Below are 17,461 nucleotides of genomic sequence, written 5' to 3'. Positions count from 1 at the left end.
AACATCAAAAAACGTCATAGTATACTAAGGCATAAAATGTCTTAGTATGGTAAGGCTTAAAAACACCAAAAAATTTCATAGTATAGTAAGGCATAAAATGTCATTGTATAGTAAGGCATAAAAATGCCATAAAATGTCATTGTATAGTAAGGCATAAAAATGCCATAAAATGTCATTGTATAGTAAGGCATAAAAACGCCAAAAAGCATCATAGTATAGTAAGGCATAAAAACGCCAAAAAACATCATAGTATAGTAAGGCATAAAATGTCAAAAAACGTCATAGTATACTAAGGCATAAAATGTCATTGTATAGTAAGGCATAAAAACGCCATAAAACATCATAGTATAGTAAGGCTTAAAAACATCAAAAAACGTCATAGTATACTAAGGCATAAAATGTCTTAGTATGGTAAGGCTTAAAAACACCAAAAAATTTCATAGTATAGTAAGGCATAAAATGTCATTGTATAGTAAGGCATAAAAATGCCATAAAATGTCATTGTATAGTAAGGCATAAAAACGCCAAAAAGCATCATAGTATACTAAGGCTTAAAAACGTCAAAAAAACATCATAGTATATACTAAGGCATAAAACATCATTGTATAGTAAGACATAAAACGTCATAGTATAGTAAGGCTTAAAAACGCCAAAAAACGTCATAGTATACTAAGGCATAAAAATTCATATTATAATAAGGCATAAAAAGTCAAAAAAAAAATTCAGAATATATTTAGGCTTAAAAACACTAAAAAACATCATATTATAGTAAGACTTAAAAACATCAAAAAACATCATAGTATAGTAAGGCATAAAAATGCAAAAAAAAATTCATGGCATCATGAGTCATAAAATGTCATAGTATAATAACACCTCCTAAACTCAAATTGTCAAAAAATTAATAGTACAGTAAGGCGTAGTATCGTGTGTGTGTGTGTGTGTACTTTTCCACCAGAAAGAAAAACAAACCAAAAAGAACAAGTCTCTGATCATAAATTTATTGGTACAAGCTCCTAAACTCAAATTGCATGACAGCATTATCATCTTTATTTACAAAAACAATCTTTATACTTTTACATCTCTGTACAAAATTTCAGTCAAATAATCTGTAAATCTAAAATGTCAGATGTAAAAGTATTTACACAGTCTGTAAACAAGAACAAGAGTCCAGATGAGGAAGAACAAACTAACGGAGCTGAATCTCTGTGTGAAGGTGCCAACGTGCAAAAAGACAAAACCAGTCAAACCAGTATGAACAGATACTTGAGACCAGACTTGACTCTTCATGCAGAGGTATCCTAGCAACGCAGCATAGACACAACAGAATTAAAAAAAAATTAACTGCCTGAGAAGAAAAGTAAAAACTAACACGACTCATTCAGGCTTAAATTCTACACATCAGGCATTTTTAAATCAGAAAACATTAAAAGGAAATAACACTGTTCATCAGACATGTCCGTAAATAAACATTAAAACTGTTAAATGGAAATTATTATTGCTGTTTGAGCCACAGAACAAACTGATGTGATGGCAGATGAAGGGAGTCACACTACACTTCTGATACTGAATATTGTACATTTCCAATAACACATGTATAAACTGTATTCTGTGTATTTTTCAACTTTCTTCAATTATGATGAGACAAGATATAAATTAAAGAAATGTCAATGTAGAAGATATTTAAAAAATAAAAAACAAAACGACATGAACATTGGTGCAATAACTGAACAGTAACTCTATCAGCTAAATACTGTGAAACATGTTATGACACAAATAATTTACTGTTGTATCAATCTGAACACTTCTCTTACAGGAACATGAAGAAAAACATGAAGAAGAAATAAAAACGCCTGCAGGGAGTTTAAATTGTCTTCAGGGAGATATTGATGGACCATGAATATTCGACAATAATCGGTGTATCGCTCTTTTAAACACTTGAATGGATGAATCCAACTTAGAGACACATAAACCAGAATGCATTGCAGCATCAGCTGTTGAAACAAACAATGAAACTCCACAACTTCCTGTATCATTAGAAACTGTTTAATACCACAAGAAGAAAGAAATGAAGAATGAAGAAATACTTTACTGTTGCTTTCCAACATGGCTTCCATTAGCTAAATACTCCTACACGCGTTATTTCAAACAGGAAACACTGAGGGTCAAATTTCCGTACTTGACTTGTTTCTTACTCTGTGCTGCAGAGTCGTGTTCAGTCGGCTCTTAAAGGAACTGAAATATGTTGCGTTCACGTCGTATGAGACGGTTGTTAGAGAGGGAGACATTCTCACGTTGACGACTCAGCAAACGTTCGAGACGACGGCATGGTTACAGACAGATTTCAGTCTAATAATCTTTGTTTAATAATAATGTCTAATAATCTCAGATTTGACAGACCTTGATTTCTCGTGTTCAGCTGCTACATTACCTGTGGATTCAGCCACGGGATGTTTTAGAGAAGTACCACCTGTAACTCCTCCCACCAGATGGACCCGATGCTACATGAAGCTACAGACATTAAAACTGGACTTTCGTCCTCACAATGAGTAAAAACAAATACTTTCTATTTTAACAACACTGGAACATGCTGCTGTGATTAGTTGCCGTGAAGCGAGTGTGTGATGTGTAATCAGTCGATCACCATCTGAGCGACTGATCCCGACACTTCCTGTCTTCAGTTTCATGTAGTTACTGGACGACGGTCTGAACAGCATCACTCCTTCAATATGTGACTTTACTGTTTTATCCTGGAGGTTCCCGAAAAGTCATTTAATAAAAGTGGATCCATTTTTTTTAGCTTTAGCTTCAGTGGAGGTGTTTCTACTGTAAACAGCCAGGGGAAACCCCAAAGACCAGCAGGGCCGGTGGTTTCATTAACTCTGGTATGAAAACACAGCCACAGACAGGATGTCAGCATCAGTGGCTAAAGTCCGACTGTCTCTGCAGCCGCCGTTCTGCCGCCGCTGCTAACATTTCTCGTCGCAGGTTCACGGGATCGGAGGTCAGAGCGTCGCTTTCCAAGGCGTCTGGGTTTCCTGGGTTGTACTTCCTGGTCAGATAGTCCCTGCAGAGGAGAGCAAAGGTCACAGGGTTTACATGTTGTCAGTGGCAGAGACTTTTATATAGGAGACTTTATTTCTACTGATTTTATTCAGTGATACATTTTAATCGTTTCTACTTTGCCTTTTTTTTTTTTATCGCTGTTAAGTTTCAGTCAATAAAACTCACACTTCCTGCAGATGTTTCACATTCAAAGTCAAGTTCCCTATGGGCTGCTAGAAGGCGTTTAATGTGAAACATCTGTGCAGGAAGTGTGAGTTTCACTGACCGCAGCTTAACACTGATCAAAAGAACTGCAAAGTAGAAGAAACTAGAGCTAATAAGTGAATAGAAACAGTATTTCTGCTGGAGAAGAGAAAGTCTTCTGAGCAGATGAGACGAGTTTGACCAAAAAAGCAATTAATCAACATCAAACAGTATGTTGATTAATTGATGTAAGCGTTTCATTTACAGGCAGCTACTGGTTTCAGTTAATGTTGCAATGAATCATTATAAATTAATGTAGCATTTATTTTTTGATTAATTGTATTAGTTATTGTTTTCTGGTGACAGATTTAAGAGACTGAAGTTCTGGTGCAGTCGTCACTTTTAAAAACAGAGAATTAAAGTATTTCATTACTGTTATTACTTCACACGTTATACACACACAGTATTGTACATTATAAAGTGTGTTTTAGGATTTACGTTTGCTCAACAGGTGAAGAGCTGACTTCAGATGTTATTGTTGTTGGTGTTGTCATCTGATCAGTACAACTCACTAGTTTCTTTATTTTGTATTAACACAGACAGAAACAGTAACTTGAACTGAACACTTATACATTTTTCACTTTCACATATTTGCTCAGTTCAAACTTCAGATAAAGTGACACCCAAACGGCGATTTAACGACCAAATTCCCATCGACCTCTTCTGTTCCCCTGTAAAGGTGCAAATAAAAATGTAATTTCTGTAGCATTTTTCTGAACGAGAGCTGAGACATGTTTTTAAAATGAAGAAAAATAAAATTCACTGTCAGCTGCAGAAACAAATTTAGAGAAATGAAGCAGTAAAAGGAGACGACAGGATGAATGAAATAACACGAAATAAAAAGTAAATGGCAAAACAGGAAATCTATAAATATATTTTTGAGGAGAGATTTTAATACAGATCTCTCAGCAGACATAAAGCTACGGTGAAGACTTAAATAAAAGTGATGGATCATCTATCTGCATCAGTATATTAACTGTGTACAGTGAGGTGAAACCAGCAGCTGCCTGGGAGGAAGGAGATGAATCTAAAAACCTGCAGCTACCATTAAATAAAACCCTCTCAGCAGTGATGTAAAGTGCAGGTGATTGGGAGTAAATGGTCTAAAAAAAAAAAAAAAAAAAAATCTTTTTAAAAAGTCTACTGTGGTTTGACTAATGGTGCCGCAGCTCAAAGGCTCATCAGCGCCGGAGCTCATTAGCAGCAGACGAGGTTAGAAACAGTTAAACGCCACGGAAAATATTTTTAAAACTCCTACAACTGCCCCGAGGAGAAAACGTGGATGTGAGATAAAACATGCATGAAGAGGATTAGTTTAACTTTTAAATTATGCAGAGGACGCTGAGCAGACGGAGCTCTGTGCTGTTTTTACACCGGGCACTGACAAATCAGTTCTAAATCTTCTGTCATGAAGTTTTATAATGTTCAGTTTTTATTGTAGGCGTTGATTCGACCGTGTGATTATTTTGGAGGCTGCAGTTTGTTATGCTGTTGAACTGTGACACGTTATGATCTTCATGAAGGAGGATTTATTGCAGGACTGCTGTGTTAGCCTGCATTGGTGTGTTCCTAATAAACTGCCCACTGAGAGTATATCTACTACTGCAGAGAATAAAAATATTGATACCTGCGCGCTCGCAGCAGAAGCTCCTCCCTCCTCTGCAGCAGCTGCTTCTGTCGTTCCTCCACTGACGCACAAAACCGAACCTCCACCTTCTGCACTCCGCCTTCGTCCGTCTCGCCGTCCTCCGCAGCGATCTGCTTCTCCACCACCTCATTTTCTTCTTCCGCCTCATCTTCACCTTCTTCCTCGTCCTCCACGCCCTCCGTCTCATCATCGTCCTCCTCCTGCTCTGACCCGCTGCTGGCTCCGCCCTCGTCCTCGGGCGGAGGAGTCACCTGTATGAGCGGGTGGTCCGTGGCCTGACGACAGAGGAAACTGTGTTTTAAGATGTTTCCTTGTTACAGTCCAGCTGGTTTATTTGCAGTATTAACCGTGTTTCTCTCTGGCATTTCTTCATTGATCAGTCGTCAAAAACCAGTTGTTCTGGTTGTTATTTCATTAACACAAACCTTTTTATATCCAATAATGTATCACAGCTGCAACAATTAGTCAATTAATTGATTGGCAGAAAATCTATTAGCTACTATTTTGATAATTTAATCAATACTTACTGTTTCTACCTTCTCAGATGAGGTTTAGATGTCAAACATGACAGTAAAGTGAATTTATTTAAGACATTTTTTAGACACAGCTTTAGCATTTTTCACCATTTTCTCTCTTATTAGAAACAAAACAATGAATTTTATATTTAATTTTATATTCTGTACTCAGGTCTCACCTGTAAATGAGATCTCCATCTCAAAGTGACTTCCTGATTAAATAAAGTATAAATATGTATGATAGCCTGGGCTGGTTTTAATCAACCAGTAGTTATTATATTTACTGATCAAACTAGAGCTTTTTTCATACTAGTTTCAACATGGTGAGTTTTTTAGATTCATTAGTTTGAAGAATATAAAGTTGTTGTTCATTGAAATATTCATTTATGACCCTGCTGTGCTTTTCTGCTGGAGTCTATTGACTGACCGGTGGGGGGGCGGCGGTCGGGATTCGTCCCTCCAGGATGTTGTCGGTGGTGACCTCCAGGGATCGAGTGATCTCCAGGTCCTGCAGGATCAGCTGGAGGGGAACCTGAGGAAACATCTCCTGGATCTGCTGAGCCTGAGAGAGAGAGAGAGAGAGAGAGAGACAGAGAGGGAGACAGAGAGAGAGAGACAGAGAGAGAGAGGGAAAGAGAGAGCGAGAGAGAGAGAGACAGAGAGCGAGAGAGAGAGAGACAGAGAGGGAGACAGAGAGAGAGAGAGAGACAGAGAGAGAGAGAGAGACTGAGCTAGAATCGTTCCTCTATAGTTTCACGACACGCTGACGTCGCTCTGCGTTGCTCACCATGGTGTTGATCTGAGACGGGTTGGTCGGTGCGATGCCCAGGAAGTTGGTTGTGGCCATAACTTCCACTGAGAAACTGGGCAGCCAGCTGGCGATACGAGAACCTGGGAACAGAACAAGGTCAAAGGTCAGAGCCTGACACTCTCAGCCCTGTACATGAAATAAACTAACCATTAAACCTGACTCCCAACCTGACTTATGTTACTCTAGCTAGCAAGTCGATTCTGATTGGCTGACAGGCAGCTGTTAAAACTGTGACGATAATAATAATAACAACTTTATTTATACAGAACCTTTTAAAAACAGAGTTTACAAAGTGCTCTGACAAACAAATTAAAAGCAATGGGACAGAAACAAGGTGGAGTTACAGAGGGAGGACAAATAATATAATTCAATTTAAATGAGGACAATTAGAGGGAACAGATGTCATACACACACACACACACACACACACACAGTAAAAGCAATAGGAGAGCGACATGGGAAAGAAAAGTCGACATCACATAAAAGATAGTCGATAAAAATGAGTTTTAAGAAGTGATAAAAAGATAAAACTGTATGTGGTATAATAATATAGTAATGATGCTTCATGCTTTCCCACCAGTGAGTAAAGGTTTAAAATTACAATAAATATCTTAACACCCATGAAATTATGTCTCCTGATGGTGTTTTTACTCTACACATGCTAACATGCTTGTGCTAACATTAGCATGTAACATACAGCTGTATGGAAACGGTTTGAGGTGAAAAGAAATAAACACAACCCGCGCAGCAAACAGAGATTATCGACCAGCGGCTTAAGAGACGTGCCGCTTCCTGTCTCACCATCAAAGTGGAAGAAGTGGTTGAGCTGGTTCAGGTGCGGCCGAGCGTCGGCTGCGGGTCCGGGAGCCACGTTGTCGGGCGCGGCCTCCCTGATCTCCCTCTCCACGCGACCTTCACCTCCGTCTCCGATGTTCAGAGACATCCGACACGTTGGACATGATGTGTCCTGCTCGAGCCAGGAGCGCAGACACGAGCTGAGGACACACACACACACACACACACACACACACACACACACACACACACACACAAAAACATTTGTTTTTTAACACTCAGCTTTCACTAAATGCAGAAACTCAAGCTATAGAGATAATTCCCTTTATTATACTGTATCTCATCATCGTGTTAATCATTCAGTCTTTACTGTAGCTCGTTATCCTGATGATTCCCCTGTGGCATTTATTCTGCCATTATTTAAACTCATTATTATGTTTCCCGATGGTGTTTATTTATTCATTAGTCTAACCCATCATTATAATGGTTCCCAGTAGCATTTAGCTCTGTTAACTAACTAATGTACCCTCAAATTGTAATTACCACATTTCCCAGAGAACATGAAGGCAACAGTCAGTCGGCCACGGAGCTACATCAGGATTTTTTTGTTTTTAAATTTAAGCTCATTTGCTAAAATGTCGATGACTTAAATTACAGCGGGGAAGGAACTGCTCACGTCCCGGTGACCAGAAATAAAACAGCAAGAACCTGAACTTCCACTAATCAATACTTCATCTATAAAAATTGATCCTAATGAAAAGGTGGTCGCACAAAGAATTATCAACAACTCTGCAGCTTTTTTTTTTTTTTTAAGCCTCTTTTAGCTGCTCGTTCGGTTCAGTCTGTTTCCAGCAGCAGGAGGAGGCGACTGTTTCCATAGTGATAAGTCATCAATTCACACTTATCTCAGAAACGTAACTATGTCAGAGCTGTGTCTCCGCACTAGTTGTGGGCTACTTGCAACGAAAACCCGACTCGTCCCGACCTGTGGAAGAGGTGACCGCAGGGCAGCTTCCGAGCTGTACTCATCACGTCCCAGCAGATCGCACAGTCGTCGTTGTTGGCGGCCAGTTCGTCTGCGGACGCCACGGAAAACCTGAGAGAGAGAGAGAGAGAGAGAGAGAGCACAGCAACGGCAAAGATGACGCATTACAGGCAGCTCCAATAGTATGAAATCGTATGAAACTCTATGCACTTCCTGTTTCCTGAGTTAATCCGTCTAACCATCTATCGCCCCTGCTCTCTGGTCCTGGTGAACCCGTTTCTCACCGACACCTGACTTGGCGAATCAGCCCTGTGACGTTGCGACGCTGTGACCTGATACTGACCGGGTCTCCATGTTGCGGAGAACTCGCAGGTAGTTGTGGTGGCGGCGGATTCTCTTCTGAACCTCCTGGACGAGGAAGCGAAGCTGCATGAAGATGACCAGACTCGCCATGGACAACCAGATGTTGCTGAACAGCTGGGAGAGACAGAAAGAAGGAGTGTACATGTTAGAGCAATAAATCTGAGGAGGACTGATCAGAGTAATAGATTGAATGGAAAACTGATTAAATACTGAGTAACAAAACTAAACTGAAGCCACAAGATCCACAAAAGAATTCAGATTCTTTTATTACAGATTTTATTTCTTGCCCTGAATTATTTTTATGTTCCATATTTGCACATTAACATTTAAATCTGACGACTAAGACTTTGATTTTCTTTCCCGCTGCTGGAAACTTTTCTCAGACTCTGGATCTCACACTAGTTCATGTCAAACGGCCTCAGTTTTAATTTCACAGGTAGTTAAAGTCTCATTAAACAGTTTGTCGTTCTTCGTCCTGATGTGAAGTGCTGTTGTGTGAAACTGGGTTTTCTGGGATGAGACTTGATGGAGAAAGCGTTTTGTTGGGTTGCTCCTGTAAACATCTCATGCGTCGTGTGAAAATAAGGAAAATAGATTTTTGACATAATGACAGACGGCGTCATATAAATACATGAACTTGTTACTGAAACACATTATTTCTCCACTCTGCTGATTAAAACTAAACTTTTTCAAAAGCAAAGCAATACTGGAAACTCTGAGGTTTGGCCGCATTTTATTCCTCTAGATATAAATATGGAAAAGTAATGCTAAATTAATATTTTTACTTCTATCATAGTGATAATGTGTTTCCCTCTTTTCTTTGTATTTGTATTTTCTATCTGTATTTGTTGGAGTATTAATGAGGTTTTACGTTCTCATGTTTGTCCTGTTTTGCTCCGTTATTTGTTCTGCTGTGATTCACTGTTACTTGTGTTGAACAGCTGCCTTCACTACCAGCTGAAATACTAATCAAATTAATTAAACACTAAATAAACTAAATAAAGACACTTGAAATCACCAGGGCTCATGTCACCTTTATACTTGAAGGAGGTGAAACATGTTTGACTTAAAGTTCAAAATGTCCACTTTTCTTTTTTTTTCTTTTTTTTTTTTTCCAATTGAGCTAAAATTAAAGCTAAAATGTACAAAGGAAAAATGTTTAGAAAATAAACGTGAATTCCACCTTACGGTTGTATTCCTCCGCCAACAAGTTGCAGGAAATATCACAATCTCTCCTTCTGTTCCTGAGTTACAGCACTGGTCATGGTGACCTTGACCTTTGACCTTTGACTACCAAATTCTAATCAGCTCTTCACTGAGTCCGAATGAATGTTTATGCCAAATTTGAAGAAGTTCCGTCAAGGTGTTGCTAAGATATCACGTTCACGGACAACCTGAAAACATAATCCCTCCGCCCCTGACTGTCGCCGGCGCAGAGACATAAAAAGAAGAAAACTAAAAACTGAAATGAAGCGGTCAAAAGCTCGGGACAGTAAACTGAACCTGAACTGAAAATAAAAATGATTCTTATATTTATCCACAGAATAAAATTCAGACTGAACTGACCAGCATGTGGATGTGATGCAGCAGGTCGAGGCCCAGCAGGAGCAGCTCCATCAGCAGGTCGGTGTAGTAAACGTAGGAGGATTTATTCTCCCAGCTGCCCACCTGGTTCACGTCCCACAGGTGAATGGAGTACCTGCACAAACACACAACACACCCAGCACAGACGCTCCCATGATGCCTCTGTCTGATCCAACAACAGGAAACATGAATCTACAGAATCTCTCACCCACCGAAACATGACGTGTGTCGTCCTGACCGTCGCCAACATGCACTGCAACACAGAGGGGGGAGGGGCTTCATTCATCAACAGTAACGCAACATTACATTCAGGGTAATTGTGTTAAGTCAATCTGATGAAAAAAAACAATCAAAAAAGTGAATGAGACCATTTGCAGGTGTCTGAGAACAAATATTCTCTAATGCAGCCTGGAGGTTTATGGATTTAAGGCTTCAAGACAAAACGAGGAAACAAAGCCGTCTTCTCTTTGAGAACTGCTGATGGAAGTTTTCAAAACTTCAGTTACGCAGAAGAAGTGAAAACTAGTGACGGTGGATGAAGCTTCAGACTTTCAAACGCAGAAGGCCAGTGACACCTGGTGGTTTGAAAAACATCCAGCAGCCCTTGAGTGTAAATAAAGTCCAAGAATCCAGTTTGTGAGACAGTATTTTATATGTGATCGGAGAATTAACGTCATTTAAGATAAAACTTTTATTACTTTATCACTTGGTAGCAGGTGCAAATGTTTCCATACTCGTGACTTTATGTTTTCTCTTGTACATCATGTGAATCACTTTTGCCTTTAGCTGCAGAACAGGAAGCAGAAAAGAGCTGAACTGATCCCAGAAGTCTGGAATCACACAGTGATGAAATACAGCTCCTCCTGCCTCCAGTAAAGATTTGAGAAAAACCTTAAATTTAGTTTTACTTCCTTCCCCAACGACGCCTTGAGGAAGACCCTGTAGGCGTCGAATCCAGTCTGTGTTTTACTTCCTTATTTGGGATCTTTGTTCTGGATTTTTCCTCCGATATTTATTATATATAATAAATAAATCCTTGGCTCTGTGTGAGTGCGCCTGACGTTAACTCTACAGCTTCGTTGAACCTTAAATTTAGATTATCTGCCTCGAAACGTTCTCAGAGTTGACCTGCAGACGGTGCCGAGTGCGTCACCTCAGCAGCCATGAAGGCGGCGGTGTGGCGGCCCTGACTGCGAGCCAGCCGGCTGCAGAGCGTCGCCAGACCGCCGCAGCACAACAGCAGCAGCACCAGCAGCAGCAGCACCCGCGCATGGCTGGACAGAGGAGTGGCTGGAGAGAAGGACAGCTGGAGGGACAAACACACGGAGGGAAGACATTACAGGGGAGAAACAGTCGTGTTAGTCAGTCCTCTGAAAACCAAGACGGTTCGATCTTAAACACTAAACTGATCAGCATTAACAGTTAAAATCAGAACAAGGCTGTTATTTATAATTACAGTGAAGCTCCTTTAACTCTGTCTATGTGACCTGTAGTTCTGGTTTCCCTCTGTCGTTTATTCTTTGTTGTTTTTTCCTGCTGGTGACAAAGTGTAAAGATCTGGAAGCTCAGGACGATTGTGGGTGATTTTCTCTGCACCGGCTCCCAGTCTGATAGAGTACTGAGCACAAGGTTCAACTTACTGTATTTATATATATATATATAAATATATTTCTCAAATGTTCCAGCCAAACCATTCCTGGCTTTTTCACCTCGATCTTTATTCTTCTTTTATTTCTGGTAAGCACATTGAATGACCTCTGTTTATGATAATGTGATACACAAATAAACTTGCCTCTGGCGCCACCCTCAGGTCAAACAGCTGATAGATCGGTTAAATGATCATCACTGATTGTTGCTATCTCTACTAGTAAAAGACAATAATCTGTAAGTCTGCATCTTATTTCTTGTGAGACTCGTGTTTCTTCCTCAGAAAGTGAACTTATGACTGTTTGCTGTGAGGGACTGACATGATGCTCTCAGCTGTTGTCTTTCATAGTGAATAAGAATTAACAGCATCACATGGTTTCTTCTTCTCTGACTATGATGGAGCCAGTGGGAAATTAATGTAAACATTGCAATCACCTCTCAGCAGTCTCCAATTAATGTCTAAATGCTGTTTCAGAGGCTTCAAATCCTCCGTGATAAAGTAAATACCGTCGTCTATTGTGTGTAATTCAGTTGTAAACGTTACATATTCAAAGCGGTCCTTGCAGAGCTGAACCAGGAGATGGAGGAAAACCAGGGCGGCGAACCAGAGCCACCACATCACCACCTCCTCCACCGTCTGGACGTTCAGGACGCCGAACACGAAGATGAACTTGTAGAAGATGAAGTTCCAGAATTTGTCCTTCAGTTGCTGCAAGAGGAAAAACAAACAGCAGGTTTGTCTTTGACAGCAAGACTTCAACTGAAGGTGAACTCACTCCTCTCACTTCCACTTTAGATGAAGTTAGGAGCACCGACAACAGGTTTGACTTTAATTTTCATTCGTTACCTTTATTTAATCTATATGATTTCAGTTTACTGAAATATCAGCTTGATTTTTGCATTTTTATTTTTGGTACTTTAGCCTTTAATGACAGTAGATATCAGCATATATAGACAGAAATGAGTGGACAGTGAGGGCGAAATAAGATCCACTGCAGGATGTGTTGATTACGTGGTATTCATCTTTACCAGTGGCCGACCAGGACGCTGCAGGCTTTTCATCTGAATTTTACTCAACAACTGGACGACCAGATTTCAAAGTGTCTACATGGATGACTAAAGAAACTCAGAACTAATCTGCAGGTATATGATATTATTAATATAAAACACAAACTGAAACGCCCACCTGTTTCTCACTGACACGGAGCGGCCCGAACACAACACGCTGGATGAGTTTGGCAATCAGCAGCAAGACGCAGCAGGCGGTGTTCACCATCACCTGCACACAGACACAGAATCATATACCAAGGTATAGAAAGGTATAACAGGAGGAAAGGATAAAAAAGACAATAATAAAGGCATCAAGTAAAAGGCAAGAAATTCAGTTTATTGGAATCTACTTTAGGTGTGAAGACATGATTTCTAGAGCAAGACTTAGGACATTTCTAATTCCTCAATGATTTCTAACTGATTGCTGCTGCAACTTAGCTCATATTCTGCTTATTGATTGACTATTGCTCAGTCCTGATCTGAATTTAATTGGTAGCTATGATTCGTTTTCTTCATTGTCTGGTAATGTGATTATTTTGGTTAATTATTTTGATTAATTGATTTATTGTTTTCTGCCATGTGCAAATATTTTTCATTAATTTATTACCAAATAACTTTCACTCACTGTCACTAGGGGCCCAACAACACAGGAGGTTAATGTGGTCTTGCTCTTGGTCAGTTCCCATCATACTCTGCAGGTTCAGCCCACAGTGTGTTGGTGTATTCACTCACCCAAACAAAGACGCTGTCAGTCAGCAGGTACAGCAGGACATCTGCAGCCACATCTCCATACCCTGGACTCAGGTACTGCCCACCGACCCGGATGTAGCGGCCGATCCTGGAGCTGTGCAGCGGGTGGCTGTGGGTCTCCTCCGGGGTGGACTGTGGGCGGGAGTCGGAGGAGCAGACGGTCAGGACGGTCCCGGCCAGCAGGGCGACACTCAGCGCCGTGTAGGTCCGTAAACTGGGCCAGGGGAACCGCTCCAGGAACAAGAAAGGCATGATGGTGGTGCTGAAGACACGGGAGGATAAACACTAACCGCGGAGATTTATCCTGTTACATAACACGGAAAACGCTTTGTTTACTGTAATTAACTGTCACATAATGGTGTTCACCTTTCTGTCAGTTAAACTGCCCGCAGGGTTTCAAAGCTCCTTATTATATGTGACAGTTTCTTTACTACTTCGTCTCCTCTAAGACGTTATTTCCATTAACTCAGCTTTAAACATTCAACGCAACGTTACATTACAAGTAACGTTAGCTAGCTAGCTTGCTAGCTAGCCATCCCGGCGCCACTAAACCGTCGCTCATTGTCGTCAGTTGGAGTCCGAAGAGAAGCGGGAACAATTAAAACTTAACAAAAACATCTACTGATTGTTTTTACTCCGCTGTCATGCTTTAAATCTTTAATGAGTCTCGTAAAACAGTAAGAGTCCTGTTAGCTTCGCTCCGCTTGTCACAGCCAGAAGCAACAACATAGAAGACTTCCGGTAGGTGTTTTTTTTTTTTCAGAATAAAACTGCCGTTTCCTGCAGACATTTCAAAATTAAGTCCGGGCTTTTTAAAAACATAATTTGCTTTTTCGAGACTCAGCCTTTACAAGTAATACAACAGCACACAACTACAGTGTTTTTTTTATTTCCGTTTTAGTGTTTTTATTCGTCTTCAGTCTATATTTTATCTGTTGTCTTCTCAAAGCTGTTTTTAGCAGCTTTATAGTCAATGAGTGGCCGAACTAGAAATTGTGAAAAAAGACCGAAGTTGAAAAACAACATCGGGGATTTGTAGTATTTTGTTAAAAAGGAAATAGCATCGCTGTTTTTCCGTTACCTTATTATGTTTTTATAAGGTTCCGGTAGGAACCTTTCTCTTTCACAGATGTATAGAATACACTTTACATTATTTTTACCATCTCGTTGCATTTGTTTAATGTATTTTAGTGATTGAAGTATTTTACATATTTTATTTATACATATTTACACCTGCGTAGCTTTATTTTTATTTTTACAATCTCGACTTTCTCCTAGCGGGCGGTAGTGTTTTGGTGGCGGACCTCAGACGCTTCATCTGACACATGTGAGCGATGGCTTCACCCACCCAGGAGTCGAACCTGATCGGTGTGGCTGATGGAGAGCTCGACCCAAAGAGGTACCAGTCCTCCTTTTTGATCAACAAAGTGGGGGGGCAGCCGGACTGGTTACCGGTTATCTCCCGGCAATCTCCCCGCTGCGGTCGCTGCGGAGCCCCGTTAGCCCATGTGGCGCAGGTGTATTGCCCCCTGGATGCCTCCCCCTACCACAGGAACCTCCACCTGTTAGCGTGCCTGGGTGCAGAGTGCAGCGGCAGGTCGGAGGGTTGGAGGGTGCTCCGCTCTCAGTGTCTGGAGACCGAGGTGGCGGCAGCGCAGACACCCAGCCGACCCGCCCCGCCTCAGGAGGCTCCTCTCTCGGCCACTGACTGGTGTGACACCGCTGATGACTGGGGCATGGGGGAGGAGGAGGAGGGGGGTGATGGGTGGGGAGGAGGTGTGAAGAAGGACACCCAGGTAAATGAGGAGGCAGCAGCTCCTGAGGCAGAAGGTAGGGTTGAACTGCATCAATAGTTTCCAAAATATAAAAGTTTATTGAGAACAGTGGTAGAGAGTTTTAAAATTAAAGCTGCATTAAGATTTATAACCATTAAATAACTTCTAATTACCCTGGTGTTCAATGAGACTGACATCAGCTGCATGATTCTCCATGTCTAAGCAGAGACTGAAGTACGGAGGAGGATTAGGGCCACATGAGAAAAGAAAAATTATTTAGAAATCTGACTTTAATCTCACAATTTTGACTTTTTTTTTTTCAAAATTCTCAGATTAAACTCGAGTCCCAATTTTTTTTTTTTTTTTTTTTTTTTTTCACATTAGGGCTTACGGAAGCCCGGAAACGCAAGTGATTTTTTTTTCTGTGGTAAAAAAAAAGTAAAAAAAAAAAAAATTACAAAAATGCAGAAAGAAAATCGGTTTTCATGGAAGTTAAAAAATTCTACCATCAAAATTTTTATTATTTTGGAGAGTGATTTTTTTTTTTTTTTTGCCTCCAGAAAAACAAAAATCACTTTTTCCACTTGTCTTACTGTGAAAATTTTCTTTTCTTAGAATTTTAGAGATGAAACTCTAAATCTAAAAAGTGAAGTTGCCGTGGTAACTGTAACTTTATTTCTCAGCAGGCCGTCCTGTCCCCAGTGAGATGGATGTCAGCAGCAGACTTCAGGACCTCACTTTGGGAGACTCACATGAGGACGTTCCCGTCTTCCGGCCGTTCTTCATCAGCGTGGTGGAGGAGTCGGACCTGTGTGGAGAGGAGGACGACCTGGAGCACGCTCAGGAGCTGCTGAGGGAGTACGAGAGCAGGGAGGGTGCGGTGGGGGTGAGGGTGGGAGAGGTGGAAGGCGGCGAGGAGAAGTACGAGAAGACCAGCGCCAGACACGGAGACGCCGTCTTCTCCAGGTTCATGAAGAAGATCTCGCTGTGTCCACAACAGATCCTGCGCTACTGCCACAAGGGGAACCCGCGCTTCATCTCCGAGCCGCCGTCCAACATGGCTCAGGTGGTGTCGGCGTGCGGCTCCTGTGGAGGACCCCGGACTTTTGAGCTGCAGCTGATGCCGGCTCTGGTCAGTCTGCTGCAGAGGAAGGACGGCGGCGCCGAGGCGGAGCTGGAGTTTGGGACGGTCCTGGTTTACACCTGCGCAAAGAGCTGCTGGACGGCGGGATCAGGATCAGCTGTGGAGGAGTTCTGCTTCGTTCAGGGAGACCCGGACCAGCAGCTCTTTAAATGACTGAGGTGACCTGCACCTGAACGTCTCATCTCTACTGACTTCCAGTGGTTTAACATCTCACCTCACTGCAGTGATGTCGGAGTGTACTCCAGGACACTGTGACATCATCGTGGTTACAGACCTGAAACTTTAAACCAAAAACATGCTGCAAAACACTTCAGTCTGATATCAGGTTCATATTAAAGCTGACAGAGTTTACAGAAAAACTGTAGACAAAGATTTCAGCTTCAGATTCAACACTGAATCTCAGGTTCAGTAGAAGGTGGAGTGTCTGCTGCTGGAAAATAGATTAAAGGTTCATCAGGCTCATTTTGTTCAGTCAGATCTGATTAATCTGGTTTTCAGCCGCTCTTCAGTCCTCCTCAGAAAATGCTGTCGCCAACACTGAGAAGAGTTGTGATTTTATATTCTGATTGTCAGTATTTACAGACTCAAATCTAAGGTTGGAAATGACTTTCACAGAAAACAGAACTTAACAGTTGAATAAATAAAATGTGAAGAATCCAGATCAGACATTTTAGAGACTCTCTCTTTGGTGATTGGTGGCGTCAGTATTTTTAAAGTCCTGGCTTCGACCCGCTTCTTATAGGAGGACAGTTAAAAACGAGCAGCTGATTAGATTCCAGAGAGACATAACGTCATCTTTAAACACTAAATTCAAATGTTGGTTCTGCAGATGATCCTGGTTCATTCATGGTGTGAGGATTTACCCTTTAATAACCTTCTCAGCTTCTTTCATTTGTTCCTGCTGCTCAGAAGTTTTCCCTGCTCTGACCTTTGACCTCCCTGCAATGAAACGTCATGAACTGAATGTCACACGAGTGCCTCAAATGTAATGCAGCATTTCCACCAGTAGGAAATGTCGGTTTTCACAGAATAAATTATTTTACGACTCACGCTCATTGTTTATCAAAGTATTTATCAAAACACAGAAC

General features: G+C 41.1%; 2 protein-coding genes across 3 annotated transcripts; one reads left to right on the top strand and one right to left on the bottom strand.

Moving 5' to 3' along the window:
• Positions 1-982: 982 nt before the first annotated feature.
• LOC130175939 (E3 ubiquitin-protein ligase AMFR-like) lies at positions 983-14,170 on the bottom strand. The gene is made up of 13 exons (XM_056386650.1): positions 13,437-14,170; positions 12,841-12,933; positions 12,199-12,363; positions 11,161-11,313; positions 10,220-10,260; positions 9,990-10,122; positions 8,404-8,537; positions 8,061-8,171; positions 7,082-7,275; positions 6,257-6,360; positions 5,897-6,031; positions 4,934-5,229; positions 983-3,064 (listed from the first exon to the last, which is right to left on the bottom strand). Exons 1-13 carry the CDS (start codon positions 13,704-13,706, stop codon positions 2,917-2,919), a joined length of 1,977 nt encoding a protein of 658 aa, XP_056242625.1. The 5' UTR covers positions 13,707-14,170; the 3' UTR covers positions 983-2,916.
• pdcd2l (programmed cell death 2-like) lies at positions 14,065-17,423 on the top strand. 2 transcript variants are annotated; one of them, XM_056386653.1, is made up of 3 exons: positions 14,065-14,195; positions 14,733-15,284; positions 15,916-17,423. In XM_056386653.1, the coding sequence occupies exons 2-3, from the start codon at positions 14,789-14,791 to the stop codon at positions 16,524-16,526; spliced, it is 1,107 nt and encodes a 368-aa protein (XP_056242628.1). In that variant the 5' UTR covers positions 14,065-14,195; positions 14,733-14,788; the 3' UTR covers positions 16,527-17,423. The 2 variants fall into 2 exon arrangements, with proteins under 2 accessions (XP_056242628.1, XP_056242627.1); XM_056386652.1 differs by having other exon boundaries at positions 15,913-17,423.
• Positions 17,424-17,461: the final 38 nt, after the last annotated feature.

This window comes from Seriola aureovittata, chromosome 10 (assembly GCF_021018895.1).
Source record: "Seriola aureovittata isolate HTS-2021-v1 ecotype China chromosome 10, ASM2101889v1, whole genome shotgun sequence".
Taxonomy (NCBI): domain Eukaryota; kingdom Metazoa; phylum Chordata; class Actinopteri; order Carangiformes; family Carangidae; genus Seriola; species Seriola aureovittata.
This window is presented reverse-complemented; position numbering and strand designations above follow the sequence as displayed.

Bases quoted from the DNA above. Each gene is read 5' to 3' on its own strand.
- LOC130175939 (XM_056386650.1), bottom strand. From the start codon at position 13,706: ATGCCTTTCTTGTTCCTGGAGCGGTTCCCCTGGCCCAGTTTACGGACC. The intron at 12,934-13,436 runs GTGAGTGAATAC...GTCTGTGTGCAG, and splicing joins CTGACAGCGTCTTTGTTTGG to GTGATGGTGAACACCGCCTG. The intron at 5,230-5,896 runs GTCAGTCAATAG...CTCTGTCGTCAG, and splicing joins CGACCGCCGCCCCCCCACCG to GCCACGGACCACCCGCTCAT.
- pdcd2l (XM_056386652.1), top strand. From the start codon at position 14,789: ATGGCTTCACCCACCCAGGAGTCGAACCTGATCGGTGTGGCTGATGGA. The intron at 15,285-15,912 runs GTAGGGTTGAAC...TTTATTTCTCAG, and splicing joins AGCAGCTCCTGAGGCAGAAG to CAGGCCGTCCTGTCCCCAGT.